The 24,013-nt window shown below is 37.3% G+C and overlaps 2 protein-coding genes, 4 long non-coding RNA genes and 1 pseudogene across 6 annotated transcripts; 4 read left to right on the top strand and 3 right to left on the bottom strand.

The window, feature by feature from the left end:
• The first annotated feature begins 2,534 nt into the window (after nt 1–2,534).
• Nucleotides 2,535–3,387, top strand: LOC113468340. The gene is made up of 2 exons (XR_003392123.1): nt 2,535–2,568; nt 3,285–3,387. It is a non-coding gene; the product is annotated as an uncharacterized LOC113468340 (long non-coding RNA).
• On the bottom strand, nt 3,053–3,170 carry LOC113468344 (annotated as a pseudogene).
• Nucleotides 3,388–3,773: 386 nt separating the features above from the next.
• On the top strand, nt 3,774–5,440 carry LOC113468342. The gene is made up of 2 exons (XR_003392126.1): nt 3,774–4,199; nt 5,033–5,440. It is a non-coding gene; the product is annotated as an uncharacterized LOC113468342 (long non-coding RNA).
• Nucleotides 5,441–6,836: 1,396 nt separating this feature from the next.
• LOC103511394 (RNA-binding protein 25) lies at nt 6,837–22,068 on the bottom strand. The gene is made up of 14 exons (XM_026825165.1): nt 22,050–22,068; nt 21,368–21,453; nt 20,633–20,673; nt 15,595–15,823; nt 14,514–14,651; nt 14,107–14,352; nt 13,555–13,655; nt 12,946–13,179; nt 12,546–12,565; nt 10,945–11,107; nt 10,153–10,291; nt 9,246–9,412; nt 8,718–8,864; nt 6,837–7,211 (listed from the first exon to the last, which is right to left on the bottom strand). The coding sequence occupies exons 2-14, from the start codon at nt 21,435–21,437 to the stop codon at nt 7,119–7,121; spliced, it is 1,788 nt and encodes a 595-aa protein (XP_026680966.1). The 5' UTR covers nt 21,438–21,453; nt 22,050–22,068; the 3' UTR covers nt 6,837–7,118.
• Nucleotides 16,155–16,617, top strand: LOC113468341. Its single transcript, XR_003392125.1, has 2 exons — nt 16,155–16,322; nt 16,530–16,617. It is a non-coding gene; the product is annotated as an uncharacterized LOC113468341 (long non-coding RNA).
• On the top strand, nt 16,716–17,939 carry LOC103511393. The gene is made up of 2 exons (XR_003392124.1): nt 16,716–16,830; nt 17,433–17,939. It is a non-coding gene; the product is annotated as an uncharacterized LOC103511393 (long non-coding RNA).
• Nucleotides 17,752–19,201, bottom strand: LOC103511392. The gene is made up of 2 exons (XM_008476115.3): nt 18,659–19,201; nt 17,752–18,478 (listed from the first exon to the last, which is right to left on the bottom strand). Exons 1-2 carry the CDS (start codon nt 19,160–19,162, stop codon nt 18,335–18,337), a joined length of 648 nt encoding a protein of 215 aa, XP_008474337.1. The 5' UTR covers nt 19,163–19,201; the 3' UTR covers nt 17,752–18,334.
• Nucleotides 22,069–24,013: the final 1,945 nt, after the last annotated feature.

The raw sequence follows: 24,013 nt of genomic DNA on the forward strand, positions 1-24,013 counted from the left end.
ACTAGCGCTTACGAGGCAGACGCACTACCAACTAAGCTAACTAGGCTGGCCAAGGTAAGATTTTACCTCCTGTTTAACTCAACTGATAGTTCAATGTACCTCTGTATTGCGTTCGGTATGTGCTTAGGCCAGCCACTCACTATCAGGTAGACCTGAAAGGTACGGCTGAAAAGGTCCTTCTCTCAGGGGTCTACCTGACAGTGAGTGGTTGGCCTTAATAGTGTGATGGTCAGAGTTCAATGTACCTCTGTATTGCGTTCGGTATGTTCTTAGGCCAACCACTCACTATCAGGTAGACCTGAAAGGTACAGCTGAAAAGGTCCTCCTCTCAGGTCTACCTGATAGTGAGTAGTTGGCCTTAATAGTGTGATAGGTCTGATAAAATGGGCAAGGAATCCAACCTGAAGAGAGACCTTCTGCTTAGCAAGGTTAAAATGATAATGGGCAGGGATTCGGGCCTTGGACCTTCTGGAAATACGTTACCATTAGACCAACCAAGTCCCCTATTACTCTAGATTGTCTTATTCCCACCTCTCACGCTCAGACCGTGTTAACGTGGGTGGCGGAAATATCTCGACTCCTAGGTCTCAAACTCTTCTGCCACTCACTTTAAAACGGTCTCAGCTTGAGTGGTTGGTCTAACTTGAAGATTGGCACAGCGTACAGGCAGACCATTTAGTAGGTGGGTCGACGCAACCGAAAATTTAATGAGCAGCTGGATGCTTCACTGGAGCAAAGCAACGCTGCGCTGCGCATGGTTGGTATCCGGCTATCCGGATGGGTAACCATCTCAAATACGTTACCATTAGACCAACCAAGTCCCTTATTACTTTAGAGTCTATATTGTCTTATTCCCACCTCTCACGCTCAGACCGTGTTAACGTGGGTGGCGGAAATATCTCGACACCTAGGTCTCAAACTCTTCTGCCTGCCACTCACTTTAAGACGGTCTCAGCTTGAGTGGCTGGTCTAACTTGAAGATTGGCACAGCGTACAGGTAGACCATTTAGTAGGTGACTCACTTTAAGACGGTCTCAGCTTGAGTGGCTGGTCTAACTTGAAGATTGGCACAGCGTACAGGTAGACCATTTAGTAGGTGGGTCGACGCGACCGAAAATTTAGTGAGTAGCTGGATGTTTCACTGGAGCAAAGCAACGCTGTGCATGGTTGGTATCCGGCTATCCGGATGGGTAACCATCTGAGGAATCGCGTCCCTTAAAAACTTGGCAGTTTTACAGTGACTTACCACCCCCCCCCCTTTATTAGACTTCCATTTCAAATCCACTCGTAAAATTTGTAGCCAAAACCAAATGTCAGCCCAAAGCAATCACCCTAGTTAGGACTGATTGAGAGGCTGACAAAATATGCCGACCCCATCTGTGCACGGGAAAAGACCAACAAAAAGAAGCAGAATACCAGCCTGAATTTTCCTTGCTATTCGTGGAAAGACGAGCTCTTTGGATTTTTTTTTAACCCTGAAAACATTTGCGCTGTTTCTTTAAAAAATAATAATAGAGACAAGACTTACGTTATCTACGGCAGCCCAGTCTATCTGATAGCTTGAGTGTTCCATTGGGAACTGGTGTATTCAATGTGTTATCGTCGCTGACTGAACGCAGTAGTTTTTTATTATTTTAAGAGGGGATAACGCATTAGTTTCCAAATCTCAAGTTCAAATTAACATTGTCTGTCGTTCTTCTTTGCTTTCAGGTGCCTCTCAAACGAGTTCATTTGTTCACCATAATTCAACTTGTCTGCCTCATAGTACTGTGGCTCATCAAGTCCTTCAGTCAAACCTCAATCTTGTTCCCCCTCATGGTAAGTCCAGTCAAATTAGGTCCCCGGTTCAAATCCCGGCGGGGTCAAAGTTTTTTCGGCTCTGTGTGGAGTTCGGGGTGCACTCGGCTTGGTAAGGACAATTGAGTAGCGACTGGTGGCGGCATTATCAGTGTAAAAAGATTATGGAAATATGGAAGTTGATTGCAAAGGAGGTACTTGGTAATGCTTTGATATCCACAAAGTTGTGGAAAAGCTCTGTTTTACCACAAATAATTTGAGATTTAATTTTGATTAGTATTAACTAATCTAATATATAAAAATTGCGACAGGTAAGCCAGATTACAGGATTAAGAGAGAGCTTGTTTCGTATATTGAGCCACCCGAGTTATTTTTCCAACGGGTTTAACGCAACGGTATTACTACTAAGGGTGGGTTTCACCAATCATCTTTTTAGCCCCTACCAGCCTGTTAGCTTAGCAGCCCTGTTAAGCCTATACCAATCAAATGGAACTTAACAGGCTGTTAGCTTAACATGCCTTTTAGGGTCTGAAAAAATATTGGTCAAATCCAAAAACTAAATGTACGGCCCTGAATACATAGGTAGGTACCTTACAATAAAAGATTTCTCGATTAAAATATTTTTGGCCATATAGGTAAATCTTCTTCTCTAAAATGTCAGTAAGGGTCCAAACACTAATGGATGGGGGGAGGGGCTTGGCTCCAATTGCTCCAATTTTTTGGAGTCTGACGTACAGCAAATATCAGCCGGACTATATGTTTCTGCGACAGGTAAGCCAGCTTACAGGCTTGAGCCACCCGAGTTTTTTTCCTACGGGTTTAACGCAACGGTATTACTACTAAGGGTGGGTTTCACCAATCATCTTTTTAGCCCCTAACAGCCTGTTAGCTTAGCAGCCCTGTTAAGCCTAAACCAATCAAATGGAACTTAACAGGCTGTTAGCTTAACATGCCTTTTAGGGTCTGAAAAAAATATTGGTCAAATCCAAAAACTAAATGTACGGCCCTGAATACATAGGTACCTTACAATAAAAGATTTCTCGATTAAAATATTTTTGGCCATATAGGTAAATCTTCTTCACTAAAATGTCAGTAAGGGTCCAAACACTAATGGATGGGGGGAGGGGCTTGGCTCCAATTGCTCCAATTTTTTGGAGTCTGACGTACAGTAAAGGAGCAAAATGGAGCTCGAGGGGGGGGACCCTAAATACGGCCTTGAACACAAACCTCACCCAGATGGAGTGGGACCGGAAAAAACCAGCAATACGCGGTTGCCCAGATGGTCACCCAGCCGGATACCAACCACACGCAACATTGCTTAACTTCAGTGTTCCATTGGGAACTGGTGTATTCAATGTGTTATCGTCGCAGACTGAACGCAGTAGTTTTTTTTTTTTTTTTAGTTTTTTTTTCAAGAGGGGATAACGCAGAAGTTTCCAAATCTCAAGTTCAAATTAACATTGTCTGTCGTTCTTCTTTGCTTTCAGGTGCCTCTAAAACGAGTTCACTTGTTCACGATAATTCAACTTGTCTGCCTCATAGTACTGTGGCTCATCAAGTCCTTCAGTCAAACCTCAATCTTGTTCCCCCTCATGGTCATTACGTTGATTATGGTGTGAGTAAAGTTTTAAAAATGCAGCTTTTCTTGTAGCTCAATGCATGTGGTAGTAAGATAGTGTAGTAAGTAATAGCTTAGTCTAGATTGGTACTTTTTTTCTCAAGAAATTCTAAATCATATCTGGTGTCAAGTTTCCACAAAATTTGTTAACATTATACATATTCAAGAAATCTATATCATATCTAGTATTGAATTCTAGTCATTTTTTGAGTTACCTGTTACAATACCCATTTTATTTTTGTATGTTACATTATGCAGCCGTTATAATGTTCCCTGTGAAATCGTATGAAATTCGTATTGTAGAGTTTTGTGGCTCAAGGCGATTTTGTTTTGTTAGATGTCAATAGAGATATTAAGAAATTCTAAATCATATCTGGTGTCAAGTTTCCACAAAATTTGTTAACATTATACATATTCAAGAAGTCTATATCATAATATATCTAGTATTGAATTCTAGTCATTTTTTGTGTTACCTGTTACAGTACCCATTTTATTTTTGTATGTTACATTATGCAGCCGTTATAAATGTTCCCTGTGAAATCGTATGAAATTCGTATTGTAGAGTTTTGTGGCTCAAGGCGATTATGTTTTGTTAGATGTCAATAGAGATATTCAATTATTTGTTCATTTGTTTTCTAATTAAATAAATATATGCCCTCTGAACAATTCTGTCTTGACTTTTATTTGGTTCTTCCCAGTCAGGTAGTAAAAAAAAACGGATGTCTAATCTTACAGATCTCGTACTCTCGCAGCATAGGAAAAAAGTAGCAGTTTACTTGGGTAGGTACTTTTCCCTTTCAATAGACGAGAGTACATCGAAATTCTCGCTTTGATAGGCGAGAGTACATCGTGTGAACTTCTCGAATGGGCGAGAGGGCGGAGAGAGACATGAGTTCTAGCAATTCGAAATATCCAATTTTATATTAATTGCTTTAAGAATTGTACACTTAGATGGGCCAATTTTTAGAGTGACTAAGGGACCTAACCAAGCTTTACTTGACGGATTTCGGTGAAGCTTGTTTTACCTTGTTCAAAAATGGAGTATCGCTTACTATTCCCAGTAATTCCCATTACGTTGATTATGGTGTGACTAAAGTTTTAAAAATGCAGCTTTTCTTGTAGCTCAATGCATGTAGTGGTAAGATAGTGTAGTAAGTAATAGCTTAGTCTAGATTGGTACTTTTTCTCTTAAGAAATTCTAAATCATATCTGGTGTCAAGTTTCCACAAAATTTGTTAACATTATACATATTCAAGAAGTCTATATCATATCTAGTACTGAATTCTAGTCATTTTTTGTGTTACCTGTTACAGTACCCATTTTATTTTTGTATGTTACATTATGCAGCCGTTATAAATGTTCCCTGTGAAATCGTATGAAATTCGTATTGTAGAGTTTTGTGGCTCAAGGCGATTTTGTTTTGTTAGATGTCAATAGAGATATTCAATTATTTGTTCATTTGTTTTCTAATTAAATAAATATATAAATGCCCTCTGAACAATTCTGTCTTGACTTTTGTTTGGTTCTTCCCAGTCAGGTAGTAAAAAAACGGATGTCTAATCTTACAGATCTCGTACTCTCGCAGCATAGGAAAAAAGTAGCAGTTTACTTGGGTAGGTACTTTTCCCTTGAAAATTATAACCCAATGAAGTCTGCGATTTTAAAAGTATCTCATTGTATTTCTGCTCTAACATTTACAAATTACATAAAATTTTAAATTATTTACAAAAGCTAGTATTTTACAAGGATATTTCATGGTTACCCTCGGTTAAACGGTTCAAGCAGCGAGCACACCTATACGTTTCGTTTCCGTCCCGACTAGGTTCTTTCATAAAGAGCATTCTTCCGACTAGAGTTGGAAACATAGTTAATATGCATGCTTTTATGAAACAACCCATTCGAGACGAAACGTATTCGAGGCGTACAAGTGTCTGTGTGCGCACTACTTTAGGTATGAGATTTAAATAAAGTAATTGTCAGAATTATTACACTGTAAACGATCATGGTTCATATTCTGTGCCCCCCATCACCAAAGTATGGATATGTATCTTACAAGTGCAATCAATCAATCCATAATCGTTCCATCATGGTCACTACTTTAGGTATGAGATTTAAATAAACTAATTGTCAGAATTATTACACTGTAAACGATCATGGTTCATATTCTGTGCCCCCCATCACCAAAGTATGGATATGTATCTTACAAGTGTAATAGCCAATGGAAAAGCAGAATTTGGACGAATTAGATCAAAACAGGGAATTGTAAATACTTTCCCATACTTTGGTGATGTTTGGTAGTGATATAGAGCACTGGACTATGTAATCATTAACAACTCATTCACTGGGACTGTTTTTGGGTCAAATTTCAAAAAATAGGATTTCTCTAATATAAAATCTCTCTTGAGAATTTCCCCAACAAGGGGTTCCATACTTTGGTGATATTTGGTAGTGATATAGAGCACTGGACTATGTAACAACTAATTCACTGGGACTGTTTTTGGGTCAAATTTCAAAAAATAGGATTTCTCTAATATAAAATCTCTCTTGAGAATTTCCCCAACAAGGGGTTGTCAATAAGAAATGAGGATATCTTGCAAGCAGTCTGCTATGTCAATTAATGATATGTCTTATATTTTCAAAGTGAAAATATATACGAGTTTCCTCCTTTTAAATGTGACCTTAAACCCCTTTGAAAAAAATCCCTCTTGGAGAAATTATGTCATGGTGTCAGGATAAGTTTTCTCTCCCCATTTCTTACGTCAATCTTTTTATTTACTCGTTTCAAAATCTACTATCAAGTAGGTAGGTACTCCATTTAGAATTTTTATAGAACTAAGATTAGGTCCCCGGTTCAAATCCCGGCGGGGTCAAAGTTTTTTCGGCTCTGTGTTAGGAGTTCGGGGTGCACTCGGCTTGGTAAGGACTGGTGGCGGCATTATCAGTGTAAAAAGATTATGGAAATATTGAAGTTGATTGCAAAAAAGGTACTTGGTAATGATGTGACATCCACAAAGTTGTGGAAAAGCTCTGTTTTACCACAAATAATTTGAGATTTAATTTTGATTAGTATTAACTAATCTAATATATAAAAATAGTCTGCTATGTCAATATTAATAATAATAAGTCTTATATTTTCAAAGTGAAAATATATACGAGTTTCCTCCTTTTAAATGTGACCTTAAACCCCTTTGAAAAAAATCCCTCTTAGAGAAATTATGTCATGGTGTCAGGATAAGTTTTCTCTCCCCATTTCTTACGTCAATCTTTTCATTTACTCGTTTCAAAATCTACTATCAAATAGGTAGGTACTCCATTTAGAATTTTTATAGAACCAATAGTTTGAGATATCATAGAAAGGGAAATTCAGATCTAGACTAACAGAAGGTAAATAAGGGCCCGACAAAGTATGATATAGAGAGCAATAGAACTAATAGTTTGAGATATCATAGAAAGGGAAATTCAGATCTAGACTAACAGAAGGTAAATAAGGGCCCGACAAAGTATGATATAGAGAGCAATTTACTGTCATGACACCAAAACCACACAAACACCTTAACCTAGTCATTACCTGAACGAGAGAGCTGGGGATCCAATTCCTTGAGAGGTAGAGAGGGATTTTCCCCGCGAGCTGGCGAGGGAATCTTTCCCCTCCTGAGGGCGGGATTTTTTCCACTGACGCGACGATGGGAGGGATTATTTACTGTTATTTCCCGAGGCCCAACTTTTTCGCTTCCGTTTCGTAGATGAGAAGACGCCACATTTTGACTACGAATATTTCCGCCTCTTCATCCAGCACCTGAAAACAGAATACATCAATCCAGGGTTGTAAATCTTAAAGACACACGAGTGCTAGAAAGGAACAAAAAACACTATACAATTAAAACTATTAAGCTGTGTCCACACTTAGTCGATGGACGAGGTTCATCTATGTTGGCGAGGTAGTGTACGGTTTCAATCGACATCGATCATGGGTATACCATTTGTTAACTATTTATTGGATGAGAGAATTGTTCTGAAAAACCAATAAATGGAAACTTGTAAAATAAAATGAAAAAATAAATACTCAAGCTATACCCGCGGGGGTTTGTCCGAAAATCGCTACATTAGACTCGTGTGGTCTGTGTCGTAGCATGCCCATCTGGCGCTGACACTGATTGACCCTAACATGAACCCGTTTTCGGTACTTTCTTGTTGCGGGTGGCCCTGTTTAGACTGCGGGGGTAAAGGGACTTTTCAGTCTTACGCTAGCAGCATAAACAAGGTACATTATATTCTATTCTTTTCTTACAGTCATCAAGTAATCCGGGCTTTCCATCGTACGGCAATCTTCAAATCCCACTGGCTAATGGCAACATTATGAAGATACCGGTCACTTCCATCAACATATCCGAGGAGGTGAACAAGACGGGGATATGGAAACAAGTCAAAAGCAATCCAGGGTTGTAAATCTTAAAGACACACGAGTGCTAGAAAGGAACAAAAAAACACTATACAATGAAAACTATTAAGCTGTGTCCACACTTAGTCGATGGACGAGGTTCATCTATGTTGGCGAGGTAGTGTACGGTTTCAATCGACATCGATCGACGGCGTCGACTATGTGTAGACACAGCTTTACACATAGGCTATTTATCAGAAAAAAAACCCCTTTGGGTAGTTAGACTGGTTGCAAGAGGTTTGACAGAGGGAACTGTAACTGCTATGGTCTTATCGTCCCGAAATTGAAGAGAGAAGGATAGGAGAAAGCCAGCCGTTCCGAGAACGAACATTATCCCATCAGGATAAAATCCGCCCCAGGTGGGAATCGAACCCGCGGCCTAGCACTTACGAGGCAGACGCACTACCAACTAAGCTAACTGGGCTGGCCAAGGTAAGATTTTACCCCCTGTTTAACTCAACTGATAGTTCAATGTACCTCTGTATTGCGTTCGGTATGTTCTTAGGCCAGCCACTCACTATCAGGTAGACCTGAAAGGTACGGCTGAAAAGGTCCTCCTCTCAGGTCTACCTGATAGTGAGTGGTTGGCCTTAATAGTGTGATAGGTCAAAATGATAAAATGTGCAAGGAATCCAACCTGAAGAGAGACCTTCTGCTTAGCAAGGTTAAAATGATAATGGGCAGGGATTCGGGCCTTGGACCTTCTGGAAAAGAGAGAGAGAGACTTGGTAAGTGACAGGGAGAGGACTGAGCGATAGTATTGATAGGGAAAAAGAGAGGAGAAGAAAGGGAGAGAAGGCAAACCTTTCCCTCCAACAGGATTCGAACCCATGACCACCAGGTCCAAAGATATCTCCTACTTACCATTTGCACATCATCCAGCACTCCCTGAGGTGCACTGCCCGCCAGAACTTTAGAACAAATGAAGTCGACCAGGGTTGGCTCAGGTTCTCCAATGTATTCGATAATCTTCTTGTTGATCCAGGGCCGGATTTTCCGTTCCATCAATTGCTGAGAAGACAAAAAAGATAATAAAGTTAGACATTTTGTTGCATTAATAGAGAAGTTGAGTGAGGGGGACTATAAAAAGGGAGTATACCAGCCTGAACTTTCACTTGCTCAAGAAATAACAAACGACATCCACTCGTAAAATTTGTAGCCAAAACCAAATGTCAGCCCAAAGCAATCACTCTAGTTAGGGTTGATTGAGAGGCTGACAAAATATGCCGACCCCATCTGTGCACGGGAAAAGGCGATCAAAAAGAAGCAGAATACCAGCCTGAATTTTCCTTGCTATTCGTGGAAAGACGAGCTCTTTAGATTTTTTTTAAACCCAGAAAACAGGTTTTTGCGCTGTTTCTTTAAAAAAATAATAATAGAGACAGGACTTACGTTATCTACGGCAGCCCAGTCTATCTGATAGTTAAACAGCACTTTCTTGTCGGTGGGTATCTTCTCAATGAATGATTTGATGTATTTCTTCTTCTCCTCCAGAGATTTCAGCGTGTCTTCCTTGTCCTTGGGTTTCTCTTCTTTCTTCTTCTTTTCGTCACCATAATCTGAAAAAGATGGAAATGGGAGGTGATAGAAATAATGGTTCTTCGGTAGTTAATAATCTTCTTCTTTTTCTTCGCCTTTTCTCGTGTTGTTAAATATATTTTAAATATAATTCCTGAAGCAACCTCCGTGGCCAAGTGGGTACCACACTAGGTTTGCACGCAGGAGGCCCGGGTTCGATTCCCGGCGGGGCCGAGGTTTTTTTCGGCTCTGTGCTTGGAGTTCGGGGTGCACTCAGCCTCGTCTTTTTCTTCGCCTTTTCTCGTCTTGTTAAACATATTTTAAATGTAATTCGTAAAGCAACCTGCGTGGGCAATCACACTAGGCTTGCACGCAGGAGGCCCGGGTTCGATTCCCGGCGGGGCCGAGCTTTTTTTCGTCTCTGTGCTTGGAGTTCGGGGTGCACTCAGCCTCGTGAGGACAATTGAATCGCTAATTTAAACGAGTAGCGACCAGTGGCGGCATTACCAGTGTAAAAAGATTATTGAAATATAGAAATTAATTGCAAAGGAGGCACTTAGTAATGTTGTGATATCCACAAAAGTTGTGAAAAAGCTCTGCTTTACCACAAAGAATTTGAGATTTGATTTAAATAGAATTCGGATGAAGTTACCTAGAGGGACAAGTTTTCGTTTCTTGGCGCTGTTTCTGCTGTCTTCCTCATCCTCGTCATTGTTGAAAACTTCTTTCACGTCCAACTTCTTCTTTTTGATTTAAACATAATTCGGATTAAGTTACATACCTAGAGGTACAAGTTTTCGTTTCTTGGCGCTGTTTCTGCTGTCTTCCTCATCCTCGTCATTGTTGAAAACTTCTTTCACGTCCAACTTCTTCTTTTTCTTGTCCGCAGTGGAAGAGGGGGGAGGAGAGGAACGTACATCCTGCGAAAATAGGGAGGAATAATGTTATGTAGAATATTTCAATACCTACACAACTTCGTAAGCGTCCATAACGGAGAACCGTTTTTGATAACATTCTAACGTCAAAATTTTCAAGCAAGCGTATCTAAATAAGCAGGTAGGAATAATGTTATGTAGAATATTTCAATAGACAACTTCGTAAGCGTCCATAACGGAGAACCGTTTTTGATAACATTCTAACGTCAAAATTTTCAAGCAAGCGTATCTAAATAAGCAGGAGGTTCCAGGCTCCGTTGTGGACGCCCATTTACTCTACGTTCCGTGTACCTCATAGTCAAGTAAAAGGTAATAAATGGTGTGCTTATTTAGGTATACCGTTTGAAATAGACTGTCGAGTTCCTTTACACAACCAAAAGATTGTAGTCTGGTATTTATCTTTTGATCACAACACAAATTCTTTATCAACGAACTACCAAGGCAGACGATGGGATCTCTTTAAGGATCACATCAACACTTAAATAGGTAACCATTATATCAATCAATTACGGATGGATTTATATTACACAGTTACACACAGAGACAGACAGCAACAAAAATACCGAGAATAATAGCAGAAATACCAAGTCAAACGGTTACAAACCATACCAAGAATAATACCAAAAATAAAAGCTTACCTGTGAGTCATTATCAGGGGACATGGGTGTGGAGGGACCCCCGGGTGAGTGCCCCCTATCATCGTCTGAATCATCCTGGTTAATAGGAGGACCTGATACCCCCGCGCCATCTACGGCACTGCTGTCAGCATTGGCCGCCAATTCCGCCTCGGCTTTCTCTAACCTAAGATGAAGAAATGAAGATGGTTTTAGTGAAACTGAAACTATAAATTATATTTAATATTTAATGGACTCCCCATCCGTGGCACAAGCTCCGGCTTTTACGGATGGGTATACCATTTGTTAACTATTTATTGGATGAGAGAATTGTTCTGAAAAACCAATAAATGGAAACCTGAAAATAAAATAAAAAATAAATACTCAAGCTATACCCGTGGGGGTTTGTCCGAAAATCGCTACATTAGACTCGTTTGGTCTGTGTCGTAGCATGCCCATCCCGTAGTATTAGTATACCTCTCATCAGATGGGCGAGAAGAGACACAATACTTCCCATTTAGGTGCTGGGTCAACATGAGAACACCAGAAAGTAACCCGTTGGAAACATATTAAGGTGAAAATTTCCGGTACTCTGATTCATGGGGTAAAAAGGTGAATGTGAGCCCGTCTATCATAGCCTTACCTATGCATCAATGTATACCTCGTCAAATACCCATTATCTTTTCATTTATTCAAAACAAAATAACATTCTTGCTTCACCTAGGTATCTTTACTATGGGGTAAAAAGGTGAATGTGAGCCCGTCGATCATAGCCTTACCTATACATCAATGTATACCTCGTCAAATACCCATTATCTTTTCATTTATTCAAAACAAAATAACATTCTTGCTTCACCTAGGTATCTTTACTACCTGTCTATCATAGCCTTACCTATGCATCAATGTATACCTCGTCAAATACCCATTCTCTTTTCATTTATTCAAAACAAAATAACATTCTTGCTTCACCTAGGTATCTTTACTATTTAGCCTTTCTATTATCCTTCACTGAGAAAAATATCAAGTGGGACATAATTCTAACCTAAATAGGTCCCCTCATAAAATTGGGAGGGAAATATCTCAAAAAACACCACACCTACTTAAATTTATCATCCCTAGAGGGAATTTAGCTAAAAAAGTGACTGACAGGGGGGCTGTTGTGATAGGATTAAGTTACTCACCCACTGTTGACACTATTAAGAGAGAGGTGTGAGAGAATAGAAAATTGGGAGGGAAATATCTCAAAAAACACCACACCTACTTAAATTTATCATCCCTAGAGGGAATTTAGCTAAAAAGTGACTGACAGGGGGGCTGTTGTGATAGGATTAAGTTACTCACCCACTGTTGACACTATTAAGAGAGAGGTGTGAGAGAATACGAATATCTCAAAAAACACCACACCTACTTAAATTTATCATCCCTAGAGGGAATTTAGCTAAAAAAAGTGACTGACAGGGGGGCTGTTGTGATAGGATTAAGTTACTCACCCACTGTTGACACTATTAAGAGAGAGGTGTGAGAGAATACATTGCAGCACAGTTCTCGTTCGCTGTCTTCCACAAAGGGGTCAATGTCCTGGACGCCTAGATGTAGAGGTTTCAAGAAAAATATAATCAACTTACCCCAGGGTTTTGCTTATCAGCTAGAGGAGAGAAACAACCATTTAAGTTAACAATCGTGACCCGAGTACCCATTCGGGTCACTCAAAATACAGTTGAGTGTTGGGAATTTAAATCTGGTGAAAATGTTCAAATGGGAAATGATTTGAAAAGGGACAGTTTCGAAGAATGAAAACTATAGAATAGGAAAGTCCTAAAATTATAGAATATTGAATAATCATGACTATGAAATATGGAATAATGATTAGAATATACTGTAAAAAATGGAATTCGGGGGATTAAAATATGGAATAATAACTACCTATGATATTATCATTAGACCAGAGAACCAAATGTAAAAATTCAAAGGATTGAGGAAAAATCTGAGAAGGAAAGGGGATGAAAATACCTAATTATTTCAAAAAAGCTGGAGAGGGAAAGAACCATAAAAAATTACCAAATCATAAAAAGGATTTTCGGAAATTTCCTTTTGTCGATTTGTGAAATGAGAGGGGTGTAGGCAGCAACCAGGGGATTTAACCCAAATAAAACCCTGGGCTAAAACAATTCGGTTACTCACCTTCATGATTTCCCGAAACTTGCCAATTTCTCGAGTTATGATGTCTTTCTTTTCAATGTCGGTGTCCAAATTGAGTTTCTGAAAGAAAAGAAAATGAAGATGTTCGAGAATTTTAGGATTTTTTTTTTTTTTTCTAAATAAAAAACAAAATAATGCAAGCTAACATTCAAAAATCGGAAGAAAGATTTATTTCTCCTTGGTTATTTATCCTGCTGAATAATTTAAATAGGAACTTACAGCTATAATCTCAGGGTCCTGATTCAAATCACTAGGGGCCTGGGTTTAAATAGAAATTTGCTTGCTTGCTTCCTTACTTACTGCATCAGTAGGCTACTGCTTTGAAGAGCTCTATTCAAAGAAACAAAATAATGCAAGCTAACATTCAAAAATCGGAAGAAAGATTTATTTCACCTTGGTTATTTATCCTGCTGAATAATTTAAATAGGAACTTACAGCTATAATCTCAGGGTCCTGATTCAAATCACTAGGGGCCTGGGTTAGTTGCTGAAGGCGAATTTTCGTATGTTGATTTCTCTGCTGGGTGATTTCAGCTCCTGAGAAGAGAAAAGAAAATGATTGAAAGACGTGGTCTATGGGATATTATCAATGCAAGAGTTAGTAAAATCATGAGAATAAACAAGGTGTGATAATTTTTTTAGGACAACAATCCTCAACATCCGTCCCGTGTTTGATGCACACCATCAACGAAAAATTTTGACTCATATTTCGATTGTAACTATTGAAAGGTGAAAGTTCCTCTCGTGTTGACCCAGCTCCTAAATGGAAGTATTCTACACGTAGAACGTCGAAATTACCTACAATGTTATGGGAAAACATGGAAACTAGATCTTTCTGACTCTCCATGACTTCACGTGACGTGATTGTAGTGTGTTTCTACCTTAACAGTCTCACTTACTTGTAATACTTGACATCATCTCTCTCGTCATCGTAATCCTCGAGAAATTCTTTCAGTCAAGAGAAAAATTGTTAGGTTTTAGATCTTACCAGTTTTAGGCCTCTCCTCCACGGGCTCATTTGCTTTATGTCTCTCCATATCTTTCCTGTAGTCACGCAAGATCTGCCCAATTCTATCACTTGCATGTTTGTCTTCTTCACGTGTGAAATCATCATCATAGTCATCGTTTTCATCCAAGGTGGGAGATTTGTCTCCTGGAGAGTCTACGGCTCCTCCATTCTTCTCTTTCAGCCTCTTTTCCTCAAGTTTTTTCTTCAGAGCAGCTTTTCTTGTTTCTAAAGAGAGAAAGAGGGTTACAATAAGTTAGTAATATTTTGATTTAAAAGGGTTTGTTTATTGTGTTTGAGAGAAAGAAGGGGGACAGATGTTTGGTACATGAGAAAAATATAGGATGACCTTGAAAAAAAATTGTTTTGACATGGTGGAAAATACTTACGTTTATATTCATCCAGGATAGTTTTGGCTTTTGCATCTACTGTGACCACCAATTTCTTTTCTCCGATTTCTTTTTCGTGTAACAATCTGATAGCTCTCAAGCCAGCATCGGGGTTTGCATACTCACAAAAACCAAATCCTGAAATATGATGTAAATTTGAGAGATTAGTGTGATTGGAAAATGTTTTTAACATTTTTTTCCCCTTGTAATATCCATTTTTTATTATTATTTTAAGTTCTACTTACTGTACTAACAAATTGAAAGACAAATGAGTAGTTATTAATAGTTATAAGTGGTAATTTAAACCATCTTAGCCTCCAACATGTTTCTGTGCTCTGTGGAATGATAAAAGTACTCAGTGTTTCTGTGGAATAATAAGATATCAATGCTGCACAAAAAAAGCCATTGATCAAATAAAATATAGTGAGAATGAATACAACAGATATGAATGCTAAGCAACTAGGCATACTGGTGGTATTTCTAGGCTTGGCCAATATGAAACGGGGCTAATTTTGATTCCCTTGTGCATCCATCTCCGTCCAGATACCAACTTAGCAACCATGGATGAATTAGATATCACCGAATGGAAGGTAAACACCCCCTTCCCACTAAAAATCTTAGTAAGGGTACTTGTTCAGAAGTCATGTCAATGCGTTCAATGGAAAATTGCTACAAAAAGGAGCTGTCACAAATGAGCAGTGGCCAGTGTTATTATAGGGTTAGGTTAAACACAAATAAGAGCTTTCTTTTTCATTGTCGTGGCTTCTGAATAATAACTTGGTAAGTAATAGAAGTTACGTTAAACGCCATTAAAAAAAAAAAAAAAAAAAAAAAAAAAAAAAAAAAAAAAGAAAAAATTGAGAATGAATGAATAGTTTGAAAAGATTTAAAGGTAAATGTTCAAAATGTCAACCAAATTTTAATCCTTAAAATATAGGTACTTAACTATTTACTTAATAACAAAAACAAACATAAAATAAGTAGAGGAAAATGAAAATTTACCATGAATGGACTTGAGTAGCTCAGGACACCTTGCAATCTCTCCATCTGACTTAGAAATAAGTGAGAAGAAAATATTTACCTGAGACTTTCTTCCAAGAATTAACATGTCCACAAGCTTGTAAGATGTGTCTGATCATGGGATCAGGGGCACGCTCAGTAATATTACCGACAAATAGTGTAACAGGTGGGCCCTTGGGGATGTCGAGCATCTGGTTAGCTTTGTGTAGAGATGGAGGTTGCTGCATCACATTCTTGTTGCGTCTGGAGGGAGGGAAGTTACCTGATCCAACCATATTGGTGTTCATCATCTGGAAGAAGAAAAGTCAAAAAATCCAACACTTTCTACAAATTCCAAAGTTTGAATGGCAATTTTTTTCTCTCTTGTTTTTTCCCCCCCTTTTTTTATTTAAAATTTTTAATGCTTAAAGATATATTTTTTCTTCTAAGGTAGGTACTTGGGTAAGTGAACAAATAATAGTTGAATGGCAATTTTTTTCTCTCTTGTTTTTTCCCCCCTTTTTTTATTTAAAATTTTTAATGCTTAAAGATATATTTTTTCTTCTAAGGTAGGTACTTGGGTAAGTGAACAAATAATAGTGAGCCACATTTTTGGAGGGAATTTGAATTTGAAAATTTAGGTTAGGGTTGGGAAAAATCATAAAAATACTTTTCTTTTTAAATTTGATAAGGAAAAAGATTAAATTTAAAGATAAATTTAATTAAGTTTATGGTGTTTAATAATCCCCAATAAACACACGGTTCTCTTGAGAAGATAAGCAAAGTAAACCCAGCACCCAGCTTCACAAGGTAAATAAATCTCATGTCTTCGGGAAAAAAAAAAATTCAAGTTGAAAATTGGTTCAAGATTAGAGGACTCTAGTAAGAGGAAGTTATTTTTTCAAAGAAACCAGAGCTTAAACAAGCCTGAATTCCAGTTAGGGAACCATCAATCCCCTATGAGTTTACAATAACCTCATGTTGAATACCTGTGTATTTTTCTAAATTTGATTTCAGACCACAATGGCCTCAGACCAAATACTATTTGATTCTGAAGAGATTTATTCTCAAAATAAAGAAAACATGAACAATGATAATAGTGCCAAGGATATTAATCCAAACGAAACAGATATATGTCCATCACGTTGTCCCTCATCAGATGGGCGAGAACACAACCAATATACGGTTCTGTTACGCAAATTTTACCATTTCTTTCTTTCAGAGCGGGATATTCGATACGTAAAATGGAAGAAAGGTATCGTACGTTCAATGGGCTGGGAAATTCAAGAGAAGAGAGAGTACAAAAAAAGTGTTCAAGGTAAAGTTAGTTGTATTTACCTACATATATAACACAAATTAACATGGTCAAGAACCCAAGCTCGTTTTCCCTTTTTCCTATGGTCTAAAATACAGGCGCTATCGCGGCAAAAAAAAGAGGGGAAAAAAGCTTCAGGCCGTGGTTATGAACAGGGCCATCGTAGGACATCGTCGGACTTTTTGCGTGTAAAGTTGGCGGGAAATTCGAATTTTTGATTTTTTTTCCCGCAACTTGTACAATCTGAATTCATTTTTTACTTTTTATCTTTAGTTTGCACGTTTATATTATACTTTTCATTTATATTAGCTATTAAAAACAAGCAAATTACAAAGCAAACAAAAATAAATATAAAATGAATTTTAAAAATTGCCGCCGGGACAGCTATCTCACGTCGTCCGAGCTCATCCTAGCCCGTTACATAAACACACCGTGAAGAACTATGGTCTAAAATACAGGCGCTATCGCGGCAAAAAAAAAGAGGGAAAAAAAGCTTCAGAAGAGGGGATTTTGCAAAAGGAAAATAATACGGTTAATGTAAACAATAGGTAACTTTTATAAAAACTCAGAATCAACACTCATGTAATTTCTGTACTTTGTTTCAGACTCGGAAGATTGGAAGCTTTTGGTCCAAAATTTTGGAGTATTTGCTGTCGTAAGCTTTTCCCTGTTAATTTTAGCAAAGAAAATGGCCTCCTGAATAGTAGGTACAAGAATAAAATAAATCAAATCAGACAATATCCGAATTGAATTATTTTATATAAAAAATTGTTGATCAAATTGCTTTTAGAGTTTTATATTTACTTGTTGCCATTTTTGTGCAAGACAAAACTTGCAGGTTTTTAGCTAAAACGTTTTAACCGGGTATCTTAATTGTTTTCTTAACGGTTGATTTATATGTATCTAGTTTTATTGTATCAATAATTTTGGAAGTCACTTACTTGTGCAATTTTTAATGCTGATAGTTTGTTATTCTGAAATAAAAGGATTCGAACACAGGCAAACACTGTTGGCCAATATGTGCCATTGTGTGTGCCCACATTTTTTCAACTACAGGATATAGAAATATAATTTCATGTTGTCATTACAAAGGCATACACTGTAATATGGGTGCTACATAGTCTGTACCATCTCAGGGGGAATATTAGAATCTCTATTTTTTTCCAAGTCTGTGGATGTATTAAGTATACGTCCATAACTACTAATTTTAATGTATAAAGATATGTTATCTGTGTTAGATCTCTCAGAAAAAGATATGTAGGTAATAATAGTTTAGTACAAGTTCAAGTAGACTCCATAGAAATATACTATAGTAAAAGAAAAAGTTCAATAATGATGACAATATTGTTAATTTTATGTGTCTGTACTCCTTATTAATTAATTCTAAGTAGGTACTTTTAAACTCCAAGAATAAGGTCTTGTAGTCCAACAAGAGTTCATAACATTAGGAAAGTAAGTTAGCAGTACCTCCATGGATAAGAGATCACAAATAGGTTGATGGTGTCTTCTACTCATCCATCATTCCCTCCAAGAATTCAGTGACTTCCAGTCCTTGAAGTGCCTCATCAAAATGTTGCTTCATAATGGTTTTCTTTTTCTTAGATTTGGTTATCCTTGCCGTTTCTTCTATAATGAACTTTAGAAACTTCTCCTGAAATTGAGAAACAATATCAAACATAAAATAAATATTTGCCCTCTCAATTTAATTCTACACTTTTTGTGTTTTTAGATAGGTAGGTATTCTGCTTGTTTTTTATTTTGAAAATTGATGGGATGAATAATATCTTCAGAGAATTAAAGTCCTTTAGAAAATCAAAGTTTCATTACTTACAGCAGCAATGGCAGCCAAAATGGTTGCTTCTGAACTAAGTACTTTCACATTTGGGTCTGTTTTCATTATTAATTTTACTCTAGATAAAGGTAAGGTACAGTGCTTTTCTGAAGAACCACTAGTTGCTTTTTTGTCTGGAGCATGTTCAATATCTTCATCTATTAGAGATGTATCAGCTGTGGTGTTGATGTTAGGTTCTGCAGTAACTTCACTCTCTATTTCTTCAGAGAATTCCATTGACTCGGTTTGACTTTCATTATTTTCTGTGTCCTGAGCACCAGGAGATTCATTGTTCACTACCAGACTGTCACTGTTAACATCTGTGATAATTCCATTTCTTTTGGATATATTTCTTGCTATATTATCTAAAACTTCTTGAGAATTCTGTGTTTGATCATCACTAAATGAATCATTTCTATGGATTGTATCAGAAAACAATTCAGTGGAGTCTGCTTTATCTGTTTCGTTTGGATTAATATCCTTGGCACTATTATCATTGTTCATGTTTTCTTTATTTTGAGAATAAATCTCTTCAGAATCAAATAGTATTTGGTGTTTGGATTAATATCCTTGGCACTATTATCATTGTTCATGTTTTCTTTATTTTGAGAATAAATCTCTTCAGAATCAAATAGTATTTGGAATACCTTTCTTCCATTTTACGTATCGAATATCCCGCTCTGAAAGAAAGAAATGGTAAAATTTGCGTAACAGAACCGTAACAAAATATTGGTTGTGTTCTCGCCCATCTGATGAGGGACAACGTGATGGACATGCTATGACACAAGTTTGTAAAGTCCAACCTGATAAGCATGTTATGACGCAGACCCGTAAAGTCCACCATAGCAGATGTTTCGCCGCTACGAAATGTAAAAAAGGCAGTTGGTTGATACACCCATATATTTTATTTTTCTTTCTTCAATCCGTAGTCCACACAAATACTCGTATGCCCTGTGTCACTTGTGTCCGGGGAAATACTCGCATTATAAAAAAGCAAACCCCTCACCATTCTCATCGATAGAAGGGTAGAACTCATCACTGCAAGGAGGTGGTATATTGGAGGGATCCCAAGCTTCAATGCCCTCAGCAAAACCCGCGGCCATTGCTGCACCTAGCGCTGTCGCTTCAGACATAATGGGCCTGACTGGAAAAACGAAACAGTCGGGAACTTATAGGTACACTAGTTTAACTCCATAATATACAAAAAGGCCACTCTGAGGCTTGTAGGGACAACTGCCCCAAAGGATGGGTTAAGCTTATACGAATCTACACTAATTTATTAATTTTCGCTAAAGGGAACTCAACGGTGTGGCGGAGGTTTTATGTTCCCACTTTCGAAGACAGGATAACAAAAACCTGCTGTTCGAGAACGAACCCATCTGTTTATGTGTTAAGGATAAAGTTCGCCCCAGGCGGGAATCGAACCCATTTAGAAGACAGGAGGACAGGATAACAAAAACCTGCTGTTCGAGAACGAACCCATCTGTTTATGTGTTAAGGATAAAGTTCGCCCCAGGCGGGAATCGAACCCTATCTGTTTAGGATAAACTTCGTCCAGGGCAGGAATCAAACCTTATCTGTTTAGGATTAACCCGTGAGTACACGCACACAGGGAAAAAATCTCACACGCTCGGCAAAAACGGTAGAACTTGTTCAACATTGGCCCTAACCTGTCGGGACCTAGGGTAGCTTATGTCGAGAATCAAACCTTATCTGTTTAGGATTAACCCGTGAGTACACGCACATATTAGGGAAAAAATCTCACACGCTCGGCAAAAACGGTAGAACTTGTTCAACATTGGCCCTAACCTGTCGGGACCTAGGGTAGCTTATGTCGAAATAATAGTAAAACAACTCCTGTAGTCAAAATTATTAACTTTCATGCCCTAGGTTGTACAAAATACCTGTCTTATTCACCTTAGAGCTTATTGCTTAACCTTTAAAATAATTAAAAATTAATAAGTCAATACTTACATGAGGTACAGGCATCATGGCAGGAACCATTGGAGGGGCACCTGGAAAATTGAAAATTGTTAACTATGTGTGTGACTAAACAACTGAACAGTGTTCTAGCATGCCCAGAATTCAACAAATAATTTAATATCAACCTGTAGACTTGATGGTAAAAGCTTCTCTTTGTATTATTTAATGCTCAATGCTCATTAAAACATTAATAACACAATAGATGTCTTCAGTCCCCAAGTAAGTAAATGGTCTGCTAAATATTTAACAGCATTATCTCAAGTGTTCAAGCCTTCAAGCATGCTCAGATTTCCACAATTAGTTTCATGTCAACCTGTAGACTTGATGGTAAAAGCTTCTCTTTGTATTATTTAATGCTCAATGCTCATTAAAACATTAATAACACAATAGATGTCTTCAGTCCCCAAGTAAGTAAATGGTCTGCTAAATATTTAACAGCATTATCTCAAGTGTTCAAGCCTTCAAGCATGCTCAGATTTCCACAATTAGTTTCATGTCAACCTGTAGACTTGATGGTAAAAGCTTCTCTTTGTATTATTTAATGCTCAATGCTTATTAAAATATTATTAAGATTTGAATAATTGACACCTTCAGTCCCAAGGTAAGTTAATGGTCTGCTAAATATTTAACACCACTACCTCATTGTGTTACAGAATGGTTTGCAATTGCAACACATTGAGAAATGAGTAATAATTATTAATCTGAATAAAATGGTGCATTTCTTACCTGGTAATGGCATGTAAGGCATTCCCATTGGAAGCCCAGGGACTAGAGCAGGACGGCCAGGATATGACATTGTTTAAAGAGTTAATCTGAAAATAAGAAAAGATACAATAAAATTAAAATCAAAATGAGACATTATAATAGCAATATATCAACCTGTAGACTTGATGGTAAAAGCTTCTCTTTGTATTATTTAATGCTCAATGCTTATTAAAATATTATTAAGATTTGAATAATTGACACCTTCAGTCCCAAGGTAAGTTAATGGTCTGCTAAATATTGAAACCGATACGGTATTGAACTATTGAACTTACGCTTGTCAGCCTACTAAGCACAAGGTAGCAACCCCCAATTAATTTGCTAATCAATCACTAATGATTTAGAAAAAAATGGTGTCGATTTCGACGTTCTCTTCTCTTTTGGTTTGAATAGTTTGAAATTTTCTCACTCCTTTTCCTTTACTATTTTTCGTGTAGAAAAAAATGGTGTCGATTTCGACGTTCTCTTCTCTTTTGGTTTGAAATTTTCTCACTCCTTTTCCTTTACTATTTTTCGGTACTTCTGTTAAACTTATCTTACAGCATTTGACTTCAACTTTTCATTTAAATCCTGATGATCTCATGTTTATGAAGTGTTTTTGTTCAACCCGAAGAATTTTCACCAACCTAAGGCTGAAAGGTTCCACCCTACGTGCTGGACAAGCAGGGTAAGTTCACAAACCTTTGCCTATTGGGATTGATTCTGTTGCTTTGGTTACATAGAAAGCTTTATTGCTGCATTCACCCCGAGATAATCTCCTGAGAATAAAACTCAAATTGCCATGACAATAGCCAACCTCCGAGATGAAGAGGATACTCGGAGAAGAAAAATCCTCTCACTCAGCAATCAGTCTGTGTGGACAGCATAATTATGAGTGATTTTCTACAAAAACACTGCTCTAAAACCAATGAAGTTGAAGTTTAACATGATGAAAGCTGCTAGTGAAGCATTGTCAATGGAAACCAAGTCAATCTTGCAATATTTGTTTTCAACATTATTTCAAGGATGTCGGACCAAATTGTCTATTAAAAAAATCACTAAACTTGTACTTTTGCTATTATAATGTTGTTGAGTTGAAAAACCAGTTTTTTTTTTTTTGATTTTTGGCTTTATGGTTTTTAGGACAAAATTTGCACCACCATTTTTGTGTTCCTGGTAAAAAGACCTTTAATTTGATATATAGCTCGACTAGGTTTGGATAAGTCCTTCTATGGGAACAGACAGAGTGACAGACAGACGACATAAGCTACCCTAGGTCCCGACAGGTTCCATCTCTTCTATCATTTAAGTGTAGTAGGTGTTAGGTAGTAGATCTTGATTTTTTTAGTATCACAAAAGAAAAAAAGTTTTTGAGTTTATGATGCTTTAGTGTCCACTTATAACGTGTCTTAAGAAAAGAACATTCAAGTATACAGTCTTATTATTCTGTACACAAAAAGCAAAGAAATAAAAACATTATAGTGACCATCTCTTCTATCATTTAAGTGTAGTAGGTGTTAGGTAGTAGATCTTGATTTTTTTAGTATCACAAAAGAAAAAAGTTTTTGAGTTTATGATGCTTTAGTGTCCACTTATATTATAACGTGTCTTAAGAAAAGAACATTCAAGTATACAGTCTTATTATTCTGTACACAAAAAGCAAAGAAATAAAAACATTATAGTGAATAAGAAAACTAGGTACTAGCAAGTGTACCAATTTCTACCCATCATGAAGACACGAGAAATGGAAGAAATCAGAAGGACGAGGTGATTTATTTGTATATTTCTCTGGACCTCCCTTTGTTTCTTGCTTGGTGAGTTGATTCCTTTTTTAAACTCTCTATTGTCTAATGGACAATAAGGAAATATGAAGTATTGTTATTTTTTTATGAAGACCAAAGTGATGTACTGTATATCTTATCCTTGTCCTAATCATTTGTCTAGAATACAAATGTATATGATGGATATCATTTTTTTATGAAGACCAAAGTGATGTACTGTATATCTTATCCTTGTCCTAATCATTTGTCTAGAATACAAATGTATATGATGGATATCCTATTCAAGTGTTGATGTGATCCTTAAAGACATCCCGTCGTCTGCCTTGGTAGTTCGTTGATAAAGAATTTGTCTTGTGATCAAGAGATTGTGGGTTCAAATACCAGACTACAATCTTTTGGTTGTGTAAAGCTGTAAAGGAATGATGGATATCATAATCTAGAAATTGCAATCTTTTTCTTCTAATTTGAACCAATATCTTACGTTCATAAATGAGCGAAGCTGGAGACCTAAATCTCTTCCATAAATAGTTTCATTCATGTACAGGTTCACTGGTACATCATTTTGGTTTTTAGTTTTTACTTTTAATATTTTACGAAAAAAATCTCCCATGTACCCCTTTCTCTTGTTTGAAAATCAAAATCATAAATGAGCGAAGCTGGAGACCTAAATCTCTTCCATAAATAGTTTCATTCATGTACAGGTTCACTAGTACATCATTTTGGTTTTTAGTTTTTACTTTTAATATTTTACGAAAAAAATCTCCCATGTACCCCTTTCTCTTGTTTGAAAATCAAATTTCATAAATGAGCGAAGCTGGAGACCTAAATCTCTTCCATAAATAGTTTCATT

This window comes from Diaphorina citri, unplaced genomic scaffold, assembly GCF_000475195.1.
Source record: "Diaphorina citri unplaced genomic scaffold, Diaci psyllid genome assembly version 1.1 scaffold711, whole genome shotgun sequence".
In the NCBI taxonomy this organism is placed as follows: Eukaryota; Metazoa; Arthropoda; class Insecta; order Hemiptera; family Psyllidae; genus Diaphorina; species Diaphorina citri.

Excerpts from the sequence above, each read along its gene's own strand:
- LOC103511392 (XM_008476115.3), bottom strand. The coding sequence starts at position 19,162 with ATGAACAATGATAATAGTGCCAAGGATATTAATCCAAACGAAACAGAT. Across the intron at positions 18,479-18,658 it reads TTTTGGCTGCCATTGCTGCT|GAGAAGTTTCTAAAGTTCAT; the intron begins GTAAGTAATGAA and ends TCTCAATTTCAG.
- LOC103511394 (XM_026825165.1), bottom strand. The coding sequence starts at position 21,437 with ATGTCATATCCTGGCCGTCCTGCTCTAGTCCCTGGGCTTCCAATGGGA. Across the intron at positions 15,824-20,632 it reads CCATGATGCCTGTACCTCAT|ATGATGAACACCAATATGGT; the intron begins GTAAGTATTGAC and ends TTCTTCTTCCAG. Across the intron at positions 14,353-14,513 it reads TATCCTGGATGAATATAAAC|AAACAAGAAAAGCTGCTCTG; the intron begins GTAAGTATTTTC and ends TTCTCTCTTTAG.